General features: G+C 42.6%; 1 protein-coding gene and 1 pseudogene across 1 annotated transcript in view; both read left to right on the top strand.

Moving 5' to 3' along the window:
• The window catches only part of SEMA5A (semaphorin 5A), a 411,791-nt gene that overhangs the window by 336,652 nt on the left and 59,501 nt on the right, over positions 1-15,638 (top strand). Inside the window, 1 exon segment of the mRNA XM_006915860.3 lies at positions 6,820-6,937. Within this exon segment, the coding sequence (XP_006915922.1) occupies positions 6,820-6,937 (118 nt within the window).
• LOC112483004 lies at positions 13,812-13,930 on the top strand (annotated as a pseudogene).

Genomic DNA, 15,638 nt, shown 5'->3' with positions numbered 1-15,638 from the left:
TTCGATTAGTATTTCCTTAATAGTTCATGAAATTGAGCATCTTCTCATATGTCTGTTGACCATTTGTGTGCCTTCTTGGGAGAAGTGTCTGTTCAGGTCCTCTGCCCATTTTTTAATTGGGTTATTTGTATTTTTGTTGTTGAGCTGTATGAGTTATTTATATGTTTTGGATGTTAGCCCATAATCGGAGTTCTTGTTTGCAAATACCTTCTCCCATTGGGTTGGTTGCCTCTTTGTTTCGTCGATGGTTTCTCTTGCTGTGCAGAAGCTTTTTAGTTTGGTATTATCCGTTCATTTATTTCTGCTTTCACGGCCCTTGTCTTTGAGCTCAAATTCATAAAATTCTCCCTAAAACCAAGGTCCATGAGTTTAGTACCTATGTTTTCTTATATGCAATTTATTGTTTTACATCTTATGTTTTGATCTTTGATCCATTTTGAATGACTTTTGGTGTATAGTGACAGATAACAGTCTAGTTTCATTCTTTTGCAGGTGGCTTTCCAATTTTCCCAGCACCATTTATTGAAGAGGCTTTCTTTACTCCACTGTGTTTTTGACTCCTTTGTCGAAAATTATTTGCCCGTATATATGTGGGTTTATTTCTGGGCTCTCAGTTCTGTCTCATTGGTCTTTGTGTCTGTTTTTCTGCTAGTACTATGCTGTTTTGATTATTGTCGCTTTGAAGTATAATTTGAAGTCAGGCAGTGTGATACCTCCAATTTCGTCCCTTTTTCTCAGGATTGCTTTGGCTGTTCGGAGTCTTTTGTGATTCCATACAAATCCGATGATTTTTTGTTTTATTTCTTTAAAAAACGCCATTGGTGTTTTGATGGGGATTATATTGAATCTACATAATGCTTTGGGTAATATGGTCATTTTAACTCTATTGATTCTTCCAATCTATGAACATAAAATATCTTTCCGTTTCTTTGTGTCTTTTTCAACTTCTTTTAATAATATCTTAGAGTTTTCGGTGTATATGACCTTCACATCTTTTGTTAAGTTTATTGCTAGGTATTTTATTCCTTTTGTCGCAATTGCAAAGGGACTTTTTTTTCTTTGTTTCTTTTTCTGAAATTTTATTGTTAATAGATAAGAATAGAATGAATTTTTAAACACTGATTTTGTATCCTGCAACTTTACTGCATTTGTTCGTTGTTTCTAATAGTTTTTGGTGGAGTCTTTAGGGTTTTCTATGTAGAGAATCATGTTATCTGCAAAAAGTGACAGTTTGACTTCTTCATTCCCCATTCAGATGCCTTTTCGTTCTTTCTCTTGCCTGGTCGCTCTGGCTAGGACTTGCCATTCCATATTGAATAAGAGTGGTGAGATGGGCCTCCTTGTCTTGTGATGTGAAATTTGTATCAATCTCGTTCAGTTTTAAAACAGATTTTTCAGGAAAACTTAAAACTTATTATCCACGTCATAAGATTTTAACTAAAACCCATTTGCTTGATATTAGTGGCAGTACAGGTCAATTATTTAATTTAATATTAAATGAGAACTGAAATGTGAAAAATTCTCATCATATTTAATTGATGTCTTTAATGATAAGCCAATAGTGAATAGTTTTTAATAAGTTAAAAGTTAGTGTCTAATCAAAATACTAGTTCATTAATTTCATCTACAAATCATAGTATGTAGCATGAATTATCATTAAATTCCTTTACAAGTTATATATAATTAGTATAAACATGTATTCTTATTAGTAATTATATCTTTGTTTACTTGGCATATGTCCTAACTTTTAAAAATCCTATTACAGTCGTGTTGTGTTTTAGTTTTTCTTAATCTTTTCTAGTAGATTTTGCTATCTGACACATCCTATGCACCACAGCCCAATTTCCCTCGCTTAAGCAAAACTCCAACTTTTTTGCCCATCAATTAACTTCTCGGCAGCATTAAGGAAGCCTCAGTCCAGCCAAGCTGCTCTGCTCAGCTTGCTGATCATCCTGTGTGGACACAACTCCAGGACATCCTTCCGGGGGCCATCTTGACTAGGGATGTGCTTCTCATTCAGCTAAACCTCAGCTTCATTCAAAGGCCGACCTACATGTCCCTCTTCCTGCAACTCCCCTGGCCCACCTCTCTCCGCTCGGGGTCCTGTAGCACCAATGTCTGAACTTGTCACTTAATACTTATTCCTCACTCTGTTGTTGGCGGGCACCAGTCATGAGTGTATTCTTCCTCCCTAACTAGACCGCAAGTCCATTCCTGGTCTTCGTGTCTTAATTACAGGGCAGTGTGCCTTGTACATGCAGTACTCAAAATTGTCACGACTTCATCTAAACTTGTAGTTGAAATACTTTGCACCACTTAATGGAATATGTTGTGGTGTCCCACATCGCCCATGGTACTCACAGATTTAGTATTTTTGGTATAGAATGTTTTCATACACCCTAGAAATTGATACCATAATTTGTAGTGTTTAGAGGTTAATTAGAATAACTATATGCATAAAACCTTTTTCTTATTTACTACATAATATAATTTAAATTTTTTTTTATTTTATTAGTTTCAAGTATACGGTACATTAGACATTTATATAAAATGATCCCCCTAATTGCTCTCTCTCTTCTGACTCTTCACCTAACCAATACATTAATGCTGACTGCGTTCCCTACGCCGTGCTCCCCACCCCCGTGACCATTTATCAACTACTAATTTGTACTTCTTAACCCTTTACCCCATTCTCCCAGACCCCCGACTCTCCTCCCCTCTGTCTTTCACTAGGTCGTCCTATAAATTTGTGAGTCTGCTTTTGATCAGTTTGTTCTTTTTGTTCCTTAGATTCCACATATAAGTGAAATCATATGGTATTTATCTTTAATATAATTTAATCCTCTAAACAGTCCTTTGAGGCTAGTGTTATCATCCCAGTTTTATGTAAGGAGGAAGCTGAAGCAAATACATGTTCCAGTCGGATTTACCAATTGAAGGATTTGTGGATATCTTAGAATATATTCCTCGGGAAGGTCTAATTATTTTTTCACCTTATTTTTAGTAAGATAATGTTTTTAATGCAGTTCTTAAAAGCAGATTCTGAGTATGTGCTAACATAGTGGGTAGGTATATGACACCTTAGATTGTCAGGAATTAAAGCAAGATTCATTTGTGACGGATAAATTCATCTATCCCGCTATCATCATAACGATAGTAGAAATAAACACTGATATTTGCTATGTGTTTTGGACAGTATTTGCGAAGCCCTTTGAAGTTTGCCACACTTACAAGGAAACCCTAAGTCTTAGCGCTCCAGGCCCCGAGGTTCTTCTCAAGCTTCTACCAAAGCCTCTGTTTATTCGTTTCTTCACACTGAGTTCCCTCCCACCCGAGCAGCTTCTCCATGCTGATCGCGCTGCCAGCATCTCCTGGTCCTGCAATACGCCGCCAGTGGATGAGTTCATTCATCTCCTTGGTCCCAGTTCCGATGCCAGTCCCAAGTATTCCATGACCCCAGACCCGTCCATCTAAATGGGGGTTCCCCCTTTTGGTTTTTCCTTTGCAACTGGTTGTTGATATTTATCGGCGTAACTGTTTAATGTTTCTTTCCTTTTCTAAAAAGTGAGTTCTTTGGATCCAATGACTGTTTGGTTTGCCACAGTACACCCAACACCTTCAAAGTCTAGTTCATTTATGGCAAATGCGCTTGAGTATATTCTGGATAAACGAATGATTGAACACTTTTAACATCCCATGTTTAATGAATCCATGTTTTTTTTGTGGCAAAAATTCCTAATATCAAAAGTAAATGGATATAATGACAATTAGTGTGACAGTAACAAGCCAGATAACATTATCCTCACTTAGACAATCTGACATGCAAGGGGATCATATTCAGAAATTAGCTTTAATTTTCCAGAAATGCAATAAAAAGATTTTAATAATATACTTATTTTTCCTATTACTTAAATTAGAAAAACGTAATCACCAACTTTCTAATGTAAAGAAAGAGTTTAGATAGATAAAAATGTAGCCTTGTAAAAAGGAAACAGTTTATCCTTCTAGAAGCAAGACTTCTCTCTTACTGTGCATCTAGTTCTACGATGTACTCTCGATAAATGAGTTTTTAAATTATATCTTCGGGTTCTGACCAACATGCTTTTTTTCTTTTTTTTCCTTTAATTTATTTATTTTAATTAGTTCAAGTATACAGTACATCGGTTAGACATCTATATAGTTCATAAAACAATCCCCCCAATGTGTTTTCTGAATTCACAAACTCTCAAGTACCAGGGTAAAATATCAAATGAGAATAATGTAAGGTTGTTAACTGACTCAGGAAAAAAAATATTCAAAAGTTGCATCATACAACGAAAATTATTTCCAAAGTGGAGTAAAGAAAACCCACTCTCACGATGGCTTCACTAACAGGAGTGAGTGATTTTCCTATGGTCTCTTTCAAAGACCCGCCTTCCAAAACATAATAAATTTTGCTTAAAGTATAATTTAGAAAAAAGGTAAAGCTCATCAGAATTTTGCCCATGTTTTGAAATACTTTGAGCGAAGAAAACATTTATATCAAATTGGTATTTTTAATGAATAGACATGTTTGTAGAGAACTTTTAATATTTTAAGGGATAAGTTAAGAATATGCAAAACCGTCAGCATTTTCAGAAGAAAGAGGCGTTTTGACAGCAGCTTTTCATTTAAAACAGCTTAAAATGTTCCGTGTAACCAGTGACATTATTTGGGTTCTCCCCGTAACTTCACAAGGGGCCGTCCAGGGCAAAGTGAGGGAGTTGGAGGATTTTTCTCCTTTTTGCAATTTTAATTTATAAATATATAAGTGTGAACAGTCGCCACTTCTGGAGAAGGAAGGCTTTCACGTTACTCTTTATAACCGTTTTGTTTGTCTGTTTGTTTTGCATGCAAGTGTATGTGTCACTGAACGGAAGCCATTGGACTGAGGTGGCTCCAAGGCCTACGTAAGCCAGAGTCAGTGTATCAGAGCCTGAGAAAACGAAACGACCCTGTCCCAAACAGCCAACTAACCACTGTCCCAAATAAGGCAGATCGCTTCAGCCCGTCGATCAAACCGCTTCTGTGCTTCCGTCCCTTCCACACTTCCATAACACCTGCCCCCAGCTCCTGTGGGTGGAGCCTCGTAACCACTTTGGACTTGGCGCTGCCCTTTCGAATTGGCGTATGCAAAGCAGACCCTCGGGAACTTGAACGTGCCTCTGTTTACCTTTTAACGTGTGCGGGGTCACTTATCGAAAAGTTATAATGAGGTGATGGTGACAGGTAATCGTGTTACACCCCTTGCCCCTTTGGCCGAATTCTGCCGAGAGAAGCACCAGTTTTAACCATTTGTTTGAACTTTTTGGGTGGTCGATAAGTAATAACTGCATAGTAACGTAATAATTTTTTACCTCTCTCGCTTGATTTATTGTCTTTAGACATATCTTCTGCAGCTGCGGGACTTCTTTCTCTGCTTCAGTTTCTTAGTTTTTCAGTGAGAATAAAGGTAGTAGCTATTTGAGGTACTATATATATAAGGTTCTAAAAGGTTTCAATGCACGGAGAGAGCTCAAGTTCTTAGAACAATGCTTTACACGCGGTTAACATATTTGATGTGTTAATTAGCATTATTTCACATCATTAATATTAACGGCATTATTGTTTATACCACCTTGCTGGCCCCGCGCTTGACTATTTGGTAACATAACATATTCTCCCTCCCAACCCTGGGGAGCCATGAAAACTTCATGCCGCACTCGCCTGCCTTCCCTCACCTCCACTTCCTGCTTCCCGGCCCCCCTTGGCCCCTCCAGGGAGAGAATTCCCAGGATCCCCAGGTGTTCAACGCCCTGCTCGCCTGTGGGGTGACCTTCTGTATCATTTCGGTCATTGTATCAGTCACTGCCATCTCTGTCTGCTTCCCCCCTCTGCACATCTGCCTTCTGTTATACTTGTAACACAGGAATCAAAATCTTCGTCTAACACCCATTGTGTACAAACTCCTACAAACAAAGCTGAAACGAAATATCCACCTGCTACAGGACTTCTGATAGAACACGTTGGAGGTTATAGACAGAGCTAGATTAAGCTACTATTAAATTGAAAATTTTAATACATGTTTAAGCCACGATGCTCAAAAAGAAGACTTCCTTATTTTTTTAAATCCGAACTAACTACGTTGCGGGGTTTTGCGTGTATTTGCTTGCACTTGGGCCAGTTTCATAAATGTTATTTCTTTGTGTTTTCATCAATAAAGTAAAAATAATACCTTCCTCATTAGAGCTTTTTAGGTGTCTAAATGATATAATAATTTGCTATACCACAGTAGGTTTCAACAAGTAATATCTATTATTAAGGTGTTGATGAGAGCGACGATAATATGATTATGGTGATGATAAAGAGATAATAATAATAATACCTCCCTGTAAAAGTTGTTTGTGTCTCAATGATATAATTTGGTATGTCACAATAGGCGTCTGACAAACAATGCCTGTGTTTAAGGGGACAACAGTAATGTTGGTGATGGTGGTGGTAACAACTAGTATTTTAGAGCGTCGCAAAATTCTGACTTAGCTGTATCGGTGACACCAAAAGGCTCCTGTGGACACAGGTGGTCATGTAGTCATTTGCCCTCTATCTTAGAAAAAAAATGTAGATATTTCAATGAAAATTATTTAATTCAAATCGGGTCCCTGCTGGTGTATGCAAATAGCCGAGTTCTCTCAGGTGCAGACCAAAATGCTGTTTACATAGCTGGTTCCCATGCCGGCTCACGAGGGCTGGGCTCGCCTCAGCTTGCACCTGCCTTTGCAGGGGAAGCCGCCTCTCTGCTGACCCTCTGGTGCTTGTTTCTAGTGCCTGCATCGGGGCCCAGGACCCATACTGCGGCTGGGACGTGGCAATGAAGAAATGCACGAGCCTGGAGGAGAGCCTGAGCATGACCCAGTGGGAGCAGACCATCTCCACCTGCCCCGTAAGTGGCCGCGTCCTCGGGCTGCAGAACACACCGTCCGGGGAACCCCGCTGCCCTGGGGTCACGCCCCGTGCATGAACGACGTCCACACATTATCATGTTTGACCTTCTCCTGCACACCCGGTCTGTGCTCTCTCAGCTCAGGCGACTCTTAGCTTGCAGGAGAGTCACCGAGACGCAGGCATAAGCTCTGCGTCTGCTTAGAAGAGAAAACGGAATGTAATATCTCTATTTTATTCTTGAATTTTTTTTTTCTCTAGAGTTCGATGTGGACTATTTCACCATTCGTAGCACTGATAAAATAGGAACATCCACACCCATCCATTTCCCCAGGGGACTATAATTCCAGAAGCTGAGATAAGCAGAGGTTTTCAAAAAACAAATAGACATTACCCTTGAACCCCACGTGGTACAGTCTTGTAGATCCTGCTCAGGGTCATGGCAAGGTCGGGGAGGGACGGCTTCATGCACCCTCCCATGGTGACTTCTGCAGAACAAGGAGAAACTCGCTTGCATTTAGAGTGAGACTCCCTGATCCAAGACAAGAGATAGATCCCTCATTTCTCTCTGCCAATTTATCCGTTCGGGTCCTCACTTGCAGGAGCCGGCTTGTCGGTTTTCCTCTTTGTCTTTAGAACCCTTATCGACCACTCTCATAGTCTTTTTTCCATTCCCAGAGAATATAAGCAACAGCTCTTTGCTCCCACACATTTGTAAGTTCATTAAGTCGCCTTGCTGCGGCGTAACTGCTGATCTCTGTGAGTCCGTTCTGGAATATTTCTGCAAGACAGGGGTGAGAGGGGACATGACACATTCCGACATTTGAAATCCATGCTGTTTCTTCGATACTGAACTGCTCGAGGCGTGTGAACAGTCAGTCTGCTTCCTGTTAAGGCGCCTGATGTTCCCATTATCTAAAGCTCGTGTTCACGACGCTTGCCCTTCCATTTGTAAGTGGGAAAACCAGGCCCTGCGATGTTAGGAAGGCCGGGCCTGTCGAAACCAGTGTCCTTCCCCAGATGTTGGCACGTGATCAAAGCCTTTCACAGCAAAGGTGTGTATATAACCTCAGCAGACTCTGAGCAAAGCTTCGCAAGGGGATTCGGGTTATTTAGCTTCAGATCTCTCATTTGGGAAGCAAAGTTTTCTGCAGTGTCTCTTGAAGTCGTTTTTAAAAATGCCAGTGTTTTTATTCTGAGTCTCGTCCCATGTCTCAGCAAAGGTGCTCACCTTAGATTCTCTGCAGCTAGAGAAAGCCACGTGCAGCCTCTGCACTGCAGCTCTGGTGTACGGACACCTACTTTAGAAGAATCGGCACATCTTGTAGGTGTTCAGCTTTGAATTTTTAATGATCAAAAGGGCAGAAGAATACAATAGCAGTTCTTCTTACATAAGGAGCTACTGGTCTAAGACCCATGATTGTTTTAGTGCAGTGGCCCCCAACCTTTTTGGCACCAGGGCCCGGTGTTCCTATGAGAATCTAACACCTGAGGATCTGAGGCGGAGCCGAGGCCGTGATGCTGGCACTGGGGAGCGGCTGCACATACCGATGGAGCTTCGCTCACTGGCTTGCTGCTCACCTCCTGCTGTGCGACCCGGTTCTTAACAGGCCACCGACTGGTACCAATCTGCAGCCCAGAGGGTGGGGACCCCTGTTTCAGTGGATGTCTGAGACATGCTTAATTGAGTCATGGGAAAGATACACTCACCTGCTTGGTTTGTAACAAATATGCACGTAGTACATTTCTACAGTCAAAAAACGGAGAGGATCTAGTATTTAATAAGTGACCAGAGGATTGTCGCTGACGTTGTCACTGCTTCTGGGAGGACAGTTACTGTTATAACCCACGAAGGTCCGAGGGTGATGTGAATTTGCCCTCACTGTCCCTCCACTGACTCCGCTTTAAAAATATAGTGAGACGTGGTCTCTGATGCACTGTCTGTGAAATGCACATAACAAGAGTTTTTTTTTGTTTTTCTGCTGCAAAGTGATTTCATTATATAAAACCATCCCTATGCTCTCACCCTATATATTGTGTCATATATCAAGATACACTTTTGATAAGTTACCAATATGGAAAGCATCTAACAGCAGAGAATAAATTATGTCACTTAGCGCAAAGCACAGGAAATAAAACCCTATACTTTTCTGATATATGCAGGCTACCATGTGGAAAATGGAAAATCCCATATTACCCAACTACTATTTTAATTATACATCCTTTTCTACGAAAATCTTAGAAATAAATGAACGAAATGAAAATTATTAGCATTTATATAGAGCAGTCTTAGATATGTTTAAAGGTTATTAAAAAATGTAATTTACTTCTATATTCTTTTTTTTGGACTGAAATGGAGAAAAGCTTAATTTTGTTGGCAAATCTACCATATTTCATCATTTCTGATATGTCATGAAGTATACTACAGTTCTATAAGAAAACAATGCCACCATGGATTGCAAGATGCCAACTGATTTCAGAGATATATACACACATATATATATATATAAAAATATATATACACACACACATATATAAATATATAAATAAATATATATATACACACACACACATATACATGTGTATATATATATGTACATATGTAATGTATGTTATACATATATATCTTATAATCAGCTAAATGCTTTTCTTTCTTTACCTACATATCTTTATCCAAAGGAAATTAAGCTTTATAAAGTGAGGGATTTTTGAATGAGACAGAAGCATCCTGCGCCCCAGTAGGATAATGAGCAGAGTCCCGTTACGTGCTGCTTAGTCAAGCCAGAGGGATGCTGAGTGTGCCAATGGTGACATCACACTCTCCTGTGGGGACCCACCTTGTAAAGCTTCACACACCTTGCACAAACGATGTAGCACAACCAAGCTCCCTGAAGTCAGTTGCCCCTCGCGCAGAGGCTGCCGTCTGTGGCTTAGATCCTTAGCCCTCCAGAGAGTTCAAATAGGTGATGGGACCCCCAGAAGCTTCCTGGACCCTCTGCAGCTTGAGACCTATTTCCCACCAAAGGGTCCCTGTTTAAGAATGCTCATGGATTTCTGCATCTAGGAGACAGGGCAGTAGTAGACCGACATATTGATTAATGTCCTGTTTGTTTCTATGCATGTAACTGCAAACGTTGTTCTCAGTTTAAGAGATATGAAGTGTTGATCTAGATCTAGATCGACATATCCAGAGTGGCTCCAATAATATATATGTCCTACATGACTTGTCACGTTGCTTAAAAAGGAGAGCATAGTCCCGAACCTACCTGGGCTTTACGTATGCACGAACGCTGTCCCCATCCTTCACGGGCACATGATTACCAGCTTATCATGTCATATGATATCATACGCTGAGTCCCTGTTCCAAAATGCGCCTTGCAATCATTAGCAAACTGCACACACCAAATAAGCAACTATGGGTCTATAAATTTTGTAATGTAATCTACTATAGATATTTTTGGCAATTCAAGTACAATTATTGGCCCTACACTGTTTCCTGTTGCTTTGCACAGGGCTTTAAAAATAGGGATGAGATTCTAGGATAATCATGGTATTTACTGAGCATTTACTATGTATCAATTCTCAGACTAAATATTTTATGTACATTATCTTACGTAACAAGTGTTACATAAGAGTTGATTTAAAAAAAGAAGTCTACTGTAAAATAAGGAAAAGGAAATTTAGGTTAATCGTGTGTCTAGACCATATGCTCAGTGCCGTGTCAGGCAATTTTCAATGGGTTGTCTCATTTAAGGTTTTTGATGACCCTCAAAGATAAATGTCACTGCTTTCATCTTATAGATTAAAGAACTAGGACTCAGAGCCAATAAATAAAGATTGCTTCTATTCACCTGTCCTATCAGAGGCCACACAGCACTCCAGCTTAGTTTTCTTCAAAGGTGTTATGTTTCCTTTGTGTAATTCATCTATAGAGATAGACTTAGGGATGAGAGTGAGTTGATGTTATAACACAAGACAAGCCTTTTCAAGGACCGTATCCAATATCCTGTTTTCTTACAACCTCTGGCAAAAGGTACATGAAACTTTGAAAATAAAGAGAGATCTTTTAACTTCTGAAAAAATATCCTAATAGAAAATATAAGACTTCAATATAGAGAATGATGTCATTAGAGAATGATGGCTGGAGGACATTAATGCCTAAAGTTATGCTCCAGGGACCTCTGTATTCATCAAATGCATCTATATCCTTGGTTAGTCGGGAATTAATGAATTGAACACAGATGAATCAAAACAGCATTATGGATTATGCTTGCTAACAAAAACTGCATCTTCCTTGGCTAGCTCTTAGAAACTCATTATTTCCTAGGTGAGGGGAACTTTGCTCTTACAGAATTGGGGGTGCAAGTATATGAAGCTGAATTCCATGAGACTCCCATCAAAGAAAGATCTAAGAATTTCATTACAGAAAAAAGTGGCTGAGATCATAGGCTCTGGACTCAGCTTGTTTAGAATGATCTTGAGTCTTTTGCAACCAGCGTAAGTATGAGCAAATTCAGCTACATCTGAGGCTGTTCTCCTACCTGTAAAATGGGATGTAGACAATGGGGATGTTGGGAAGATTCCAGGAGTCGATACGTTCACATCACTCAGCTCAGTGGCTACATCCTCTAAACTATGTGTGGTTTGCTCTGGTACTTAATGCTTAATAATATCGAGCGCATACCCCAAGCAGAAAGTTGCCTGGCAGAAACCCAGAAGATAGCACAACGATAGAGAATTTCTTCTAGATAGCTTTATTTCTGTTCAAGGAAAGCTAAGAAAATTTAAAAATATTTACTCAGATGGAAAAGTGAAGCAGCAGAACCTACCCCATTATTCACGGATCTGTTTCCGAGGCAGATTCGCAAACTATGACACTCGGGGTCCAAACGAGTGTGCGGTTAAATGCAATGCGGACGGCCCTCCCCCACGTTACTGTATGAATATTGTACGTGCTTCTTGCTCTGACATTTAATAGAACCAACAGCAATGTCCCTGAATTGAAAATAGTGTCCCTCAAAGTCTGCAGCTACCCCTCATGGCTGAAAAATGCAGCCCCCCTTCTTCTGCTGCTGAGCCCCGCCACGGCACACTCTCAGTGACGATTGGCCCACAGCGGCTCCTTTCCTTTCCAGGGCTCTGGTGGCTCTAACTGCTCTATTTTTCTTCCTTGTTCCCCTCCATTCTTTCCCAAACCATCACTCCAAATTCCTCTTTTCTTGTCCTGCGTAGCTCTTTTCAGTTCATCTTGCGGGTCCATATACTTAGAAAGGGAATGTTTAGAGCATCTCTTTGCCCGAGGCCCTATAATCTTACGCCAGTGCTCTAAGTGGGGGAAGGAGGGGGTTGAGTGTCTAGTGACGTGGGTCTTCTGGGTCTTCGCTGGAGGTGTCCCCAGGGACATTTAGCAATGTCACATTGCTAAATGGTTGTTACATCCTGAGGCGGGGGGGATACTGGCATCTAGATGGTGGAGGCCAGGGGTGTCAGTAGACACCCTACAATGCACGGGGTGGTCCCCATGACAGAGAATCATCCAGCCCAAATGTCAGCAGCGCCGAGGCTAAGGAACCCTGGTCCCCTGACAAGGAAAAGGCAAACCAATCAGCATTTCCAATCACGCCTTCCAAATTGCTAGCTGTGCAGTCTTTGGCAATTTTATAAAAATCTCCTTCTAGTTTACTTTTTCTCTAAAAGTAGTATATAAAGGTTTTGTCCAATGGGACTGCATTTACCTAACAGAAATTGAATTTCCCATGAGTAGAGCCTTAAAAATGACTGTTTTCCTCTGTCGATGATGGGGACGCAGCCGTTTCAGGGCTGATCCTGCCCAGTTTAGGGAGGCGCTGGTGAGCAGCTCTTTTATGTCAAGCCTTCTCCTGCTCCTGGGAACACAAAGCATCCACCACATCCTCCCATCACAGAGCCCAAAGCAGGAAGGCCGAGAAGGAGCGGAGCATCTTTCTCTTAACTGAAGGAAAATAATTTGTGGAAGCCTCTTGCTGTGTCTTCTGAGTGTCACTGGCCGGAATCAGGTCACATGATCATTCTTAGGCCCAGCCCTGGCCCGATGAATGAGGTTGCCACGCCTGGCTTAGAGCAGCCGGGATCTGCCCCCTGTCCAGGGCCTGTCCCGTTCAAGGTCATGGACGCTCCTTGGCGTGGGTGCCTGAGCCCCAAGGAGCGCTGAGGGATCATTCCCGTGATGACGGCGGAGCCCGTCCTCCAGAGCGCCTCCTTCATAAGGCTCTGGCCTTAGGCTCTGTGGGCTGAGAAATGAGGTCCTCAGTTTCCCTGCAGGACCGTTGTATTTTAGGGAGTACGTGGAGTAAAACGGGAGCCTCGAAGCTGTGAGGAATTGGGCAGCCACTCGGGCTCTTCTCCATGTCCGTCCGCCGTCTGTCCGTCCGCCGTCCGTCCGTCTGCCTCGTTCTCTCGCTCTCGGAGTTCCTGCTCGTGCCTTCCCTACATTCATTTCTTTCCTCTCATCCTACTGATACATCCAGCCGCCCCGGCTGAGAATTTGACTCGTGACCTGCGGTTCCCTTTCCACGAGGCTCATTTTTTCAGTTTGCCAGCGTCTATATTTCCATCATAAAATGTCCTCTCCGGGCATTCCGAATGATTTCTGTTTCTACCTTCATTCACTCAGCACCATCAAACGGAAGGGCAGTGTCCCATGAAGCCTCTCACGGCAGTGATGTCAGTAGCTGTGCTGGTCTGGTCGGCCCCCACGCCCCCTCCCCACCCACTGTGCTCCAAGGGCCTGACCTTCCTCACTTCCAGACTGTTCTCTCCCCTCCCAGGCTTTCTTGCTGTCTTGTTGTCTTGGGGGGGTCAGTCAACCCAAGGCATGGACAGGAGGAGGGAGACTAGTCTATGGCCATGGCACCCTGAGCAAGCCCGATCCCGTCTGATCTCGGAAGCTAAGCAGGGTCGGGCCTGGTGAGTACTTGGATGGGAGACCACCTAGGAAGACCAGGTGCTGTAGATGTAAAAAAAAAAGGAGGAGGGAGACTGGGCTGCTTCTTCCTTGCCCTCCTTTGGCTCAGGCCCCTGCTCCTGAGGGGCTTCATGCCCCTGCAGGCACCGCTTCCCCAGGCCCACCCCTCACTCAGCACCGCCCCCCAGCCTCCACCCCGTCTTCCAGACAGGGGAAGCCTAGTCACAGCTCCCCGCGTTGTCCTTCGTGGTGGCTTCAGCATATTTCGATGGTTCCCTTAACCCAGCCCACAAAGCCCACCCTTCTCCCCAGACGGCCTTCACTGCATGTTCTTCAAAGCGACGTGCACTGTGGCTTCTGTCTCCTGCCAGGGTCGGCCTAAGTGCGATCGCTTAAGACCTAGATCTTCATCTCTGTGACCTAGATCTTCGTCTCTGTGACTCCACCTCTATCATGACATCATATGATGCTTCATACCTTGTGAGGCTCCCTTTTCCTGACACTCCAGTAACATTCGAGAACCTTCTGGCTCCTTCTGGGCTGGGCTGGAATCTAGTCTACAGAAAAGCAGGCCTGTAGAGGAGGAGGAAGATTTGTATGTAAAATTTTAGGGTGAATGTGTTAAACTACATAGATGTTAATATTTTGAGGAAATGTACAATTTAGATTTTTTTCTCATGTTATTTTGATTTAAAAATTTACTTACTTTTAAGCTCTTTAGGTTTTTGTACTATTTTTCATGAGCTGTGACATGTGTGTGTGCATGTGTGTGTGAGTATATTGTGTGAGTGTGTGAGTGTATTGTGTGTGTGCACATGTGTACATGCTCATGTGTGTGAGTGCATGTGTGTGAATATATTGTGTGTGCACATGTGTGCATGTATACTCTGTGTATATGCACACATGTATGTGTATGCACACGTGTGTGTTGTGTGAGTATGTGTGTTCATGTGTGTGTGTTGTGAGCACGTGTGTGACTGCACGTGCATGTTCGTGTGTGTGTGCATGTGTGTGTATTTGAGTGTGTGAGTGTGTGTGCACACCTGTGTTTGGGGGTGTTCACAGGCAGAACCCCATGCCCCTACATCATACACAGAGCAGCCTGGTACCACGTGACACAGCCATGGTGCCACATGACACGATCCAGTCCCATGCTCTGACAAGCCCTCCTTCCACAGTTCATGTACAAATCCAGTCAATGAGCCAAACCTGTCAGCACTCTGAATAAAAGTCGTGAAATATTTTCAAGTGAAAATGCCCCAAACAGTAGAAGCTTCTCTTCTTCTTATGCCTCCGTGAGAACTTCTGCCCTATTCTCTCCCCGCTCCCAACCTGCCAAACAGCGACCTCCGTGCCAGGGGGCAGGTGGGGAGGCTGCCCATCTGCGGGCACTCGAGGACCGAGGTCCTTGTCGTCTAGATCAGGTCTTGTCTGAGGAAGAGCGCCGTGTGGATGCTTGAGGGAAGCGCATGAAACCGTATTTGGGTTTGGGAAGCCAAGATGGAACTCAGCATTGTTACCGTGTGATCCGTGCTGCATTTTTACTTCTAATGGGCCTTTAACGAGACTGAAGTCACTATGCCAGCCCCTTGACAAGTTACATGTTGTCCGTTTGAGATGACATTTGAGGCAGGCCAGGTCTTAAAGGACACCTAGCTGACCGATCCTTCGTTTTCTGAAGGCGCCTACAAATGCAGCAGGATTTTACACCTGTGATTTTTCACTCCAGTTCTTGCTCCTTGGGTTTCTCGCGTTAGCG

The sequence above is a fragment of the Pteropus alecto genome, unplaced genomic scaffold, assembly GCF_000325575.1.
Source record: "Pteropus alecto unplaced genomic scaffold, ASM32557v1 scaffold66, whole genome shotgun sequence".
NCBI classification, from domain to species: domain Eukaryota; kingdom Metazoa; phylum Chordata; class Mammalia; order Chiroptera; family Pteropodidae; genus Pteropus; species Pteropus alecto.
Note: the sequence above shows the minus strand (reverse complement) of the source record. Positions and strands in the feature narration are given on the sequence as shown.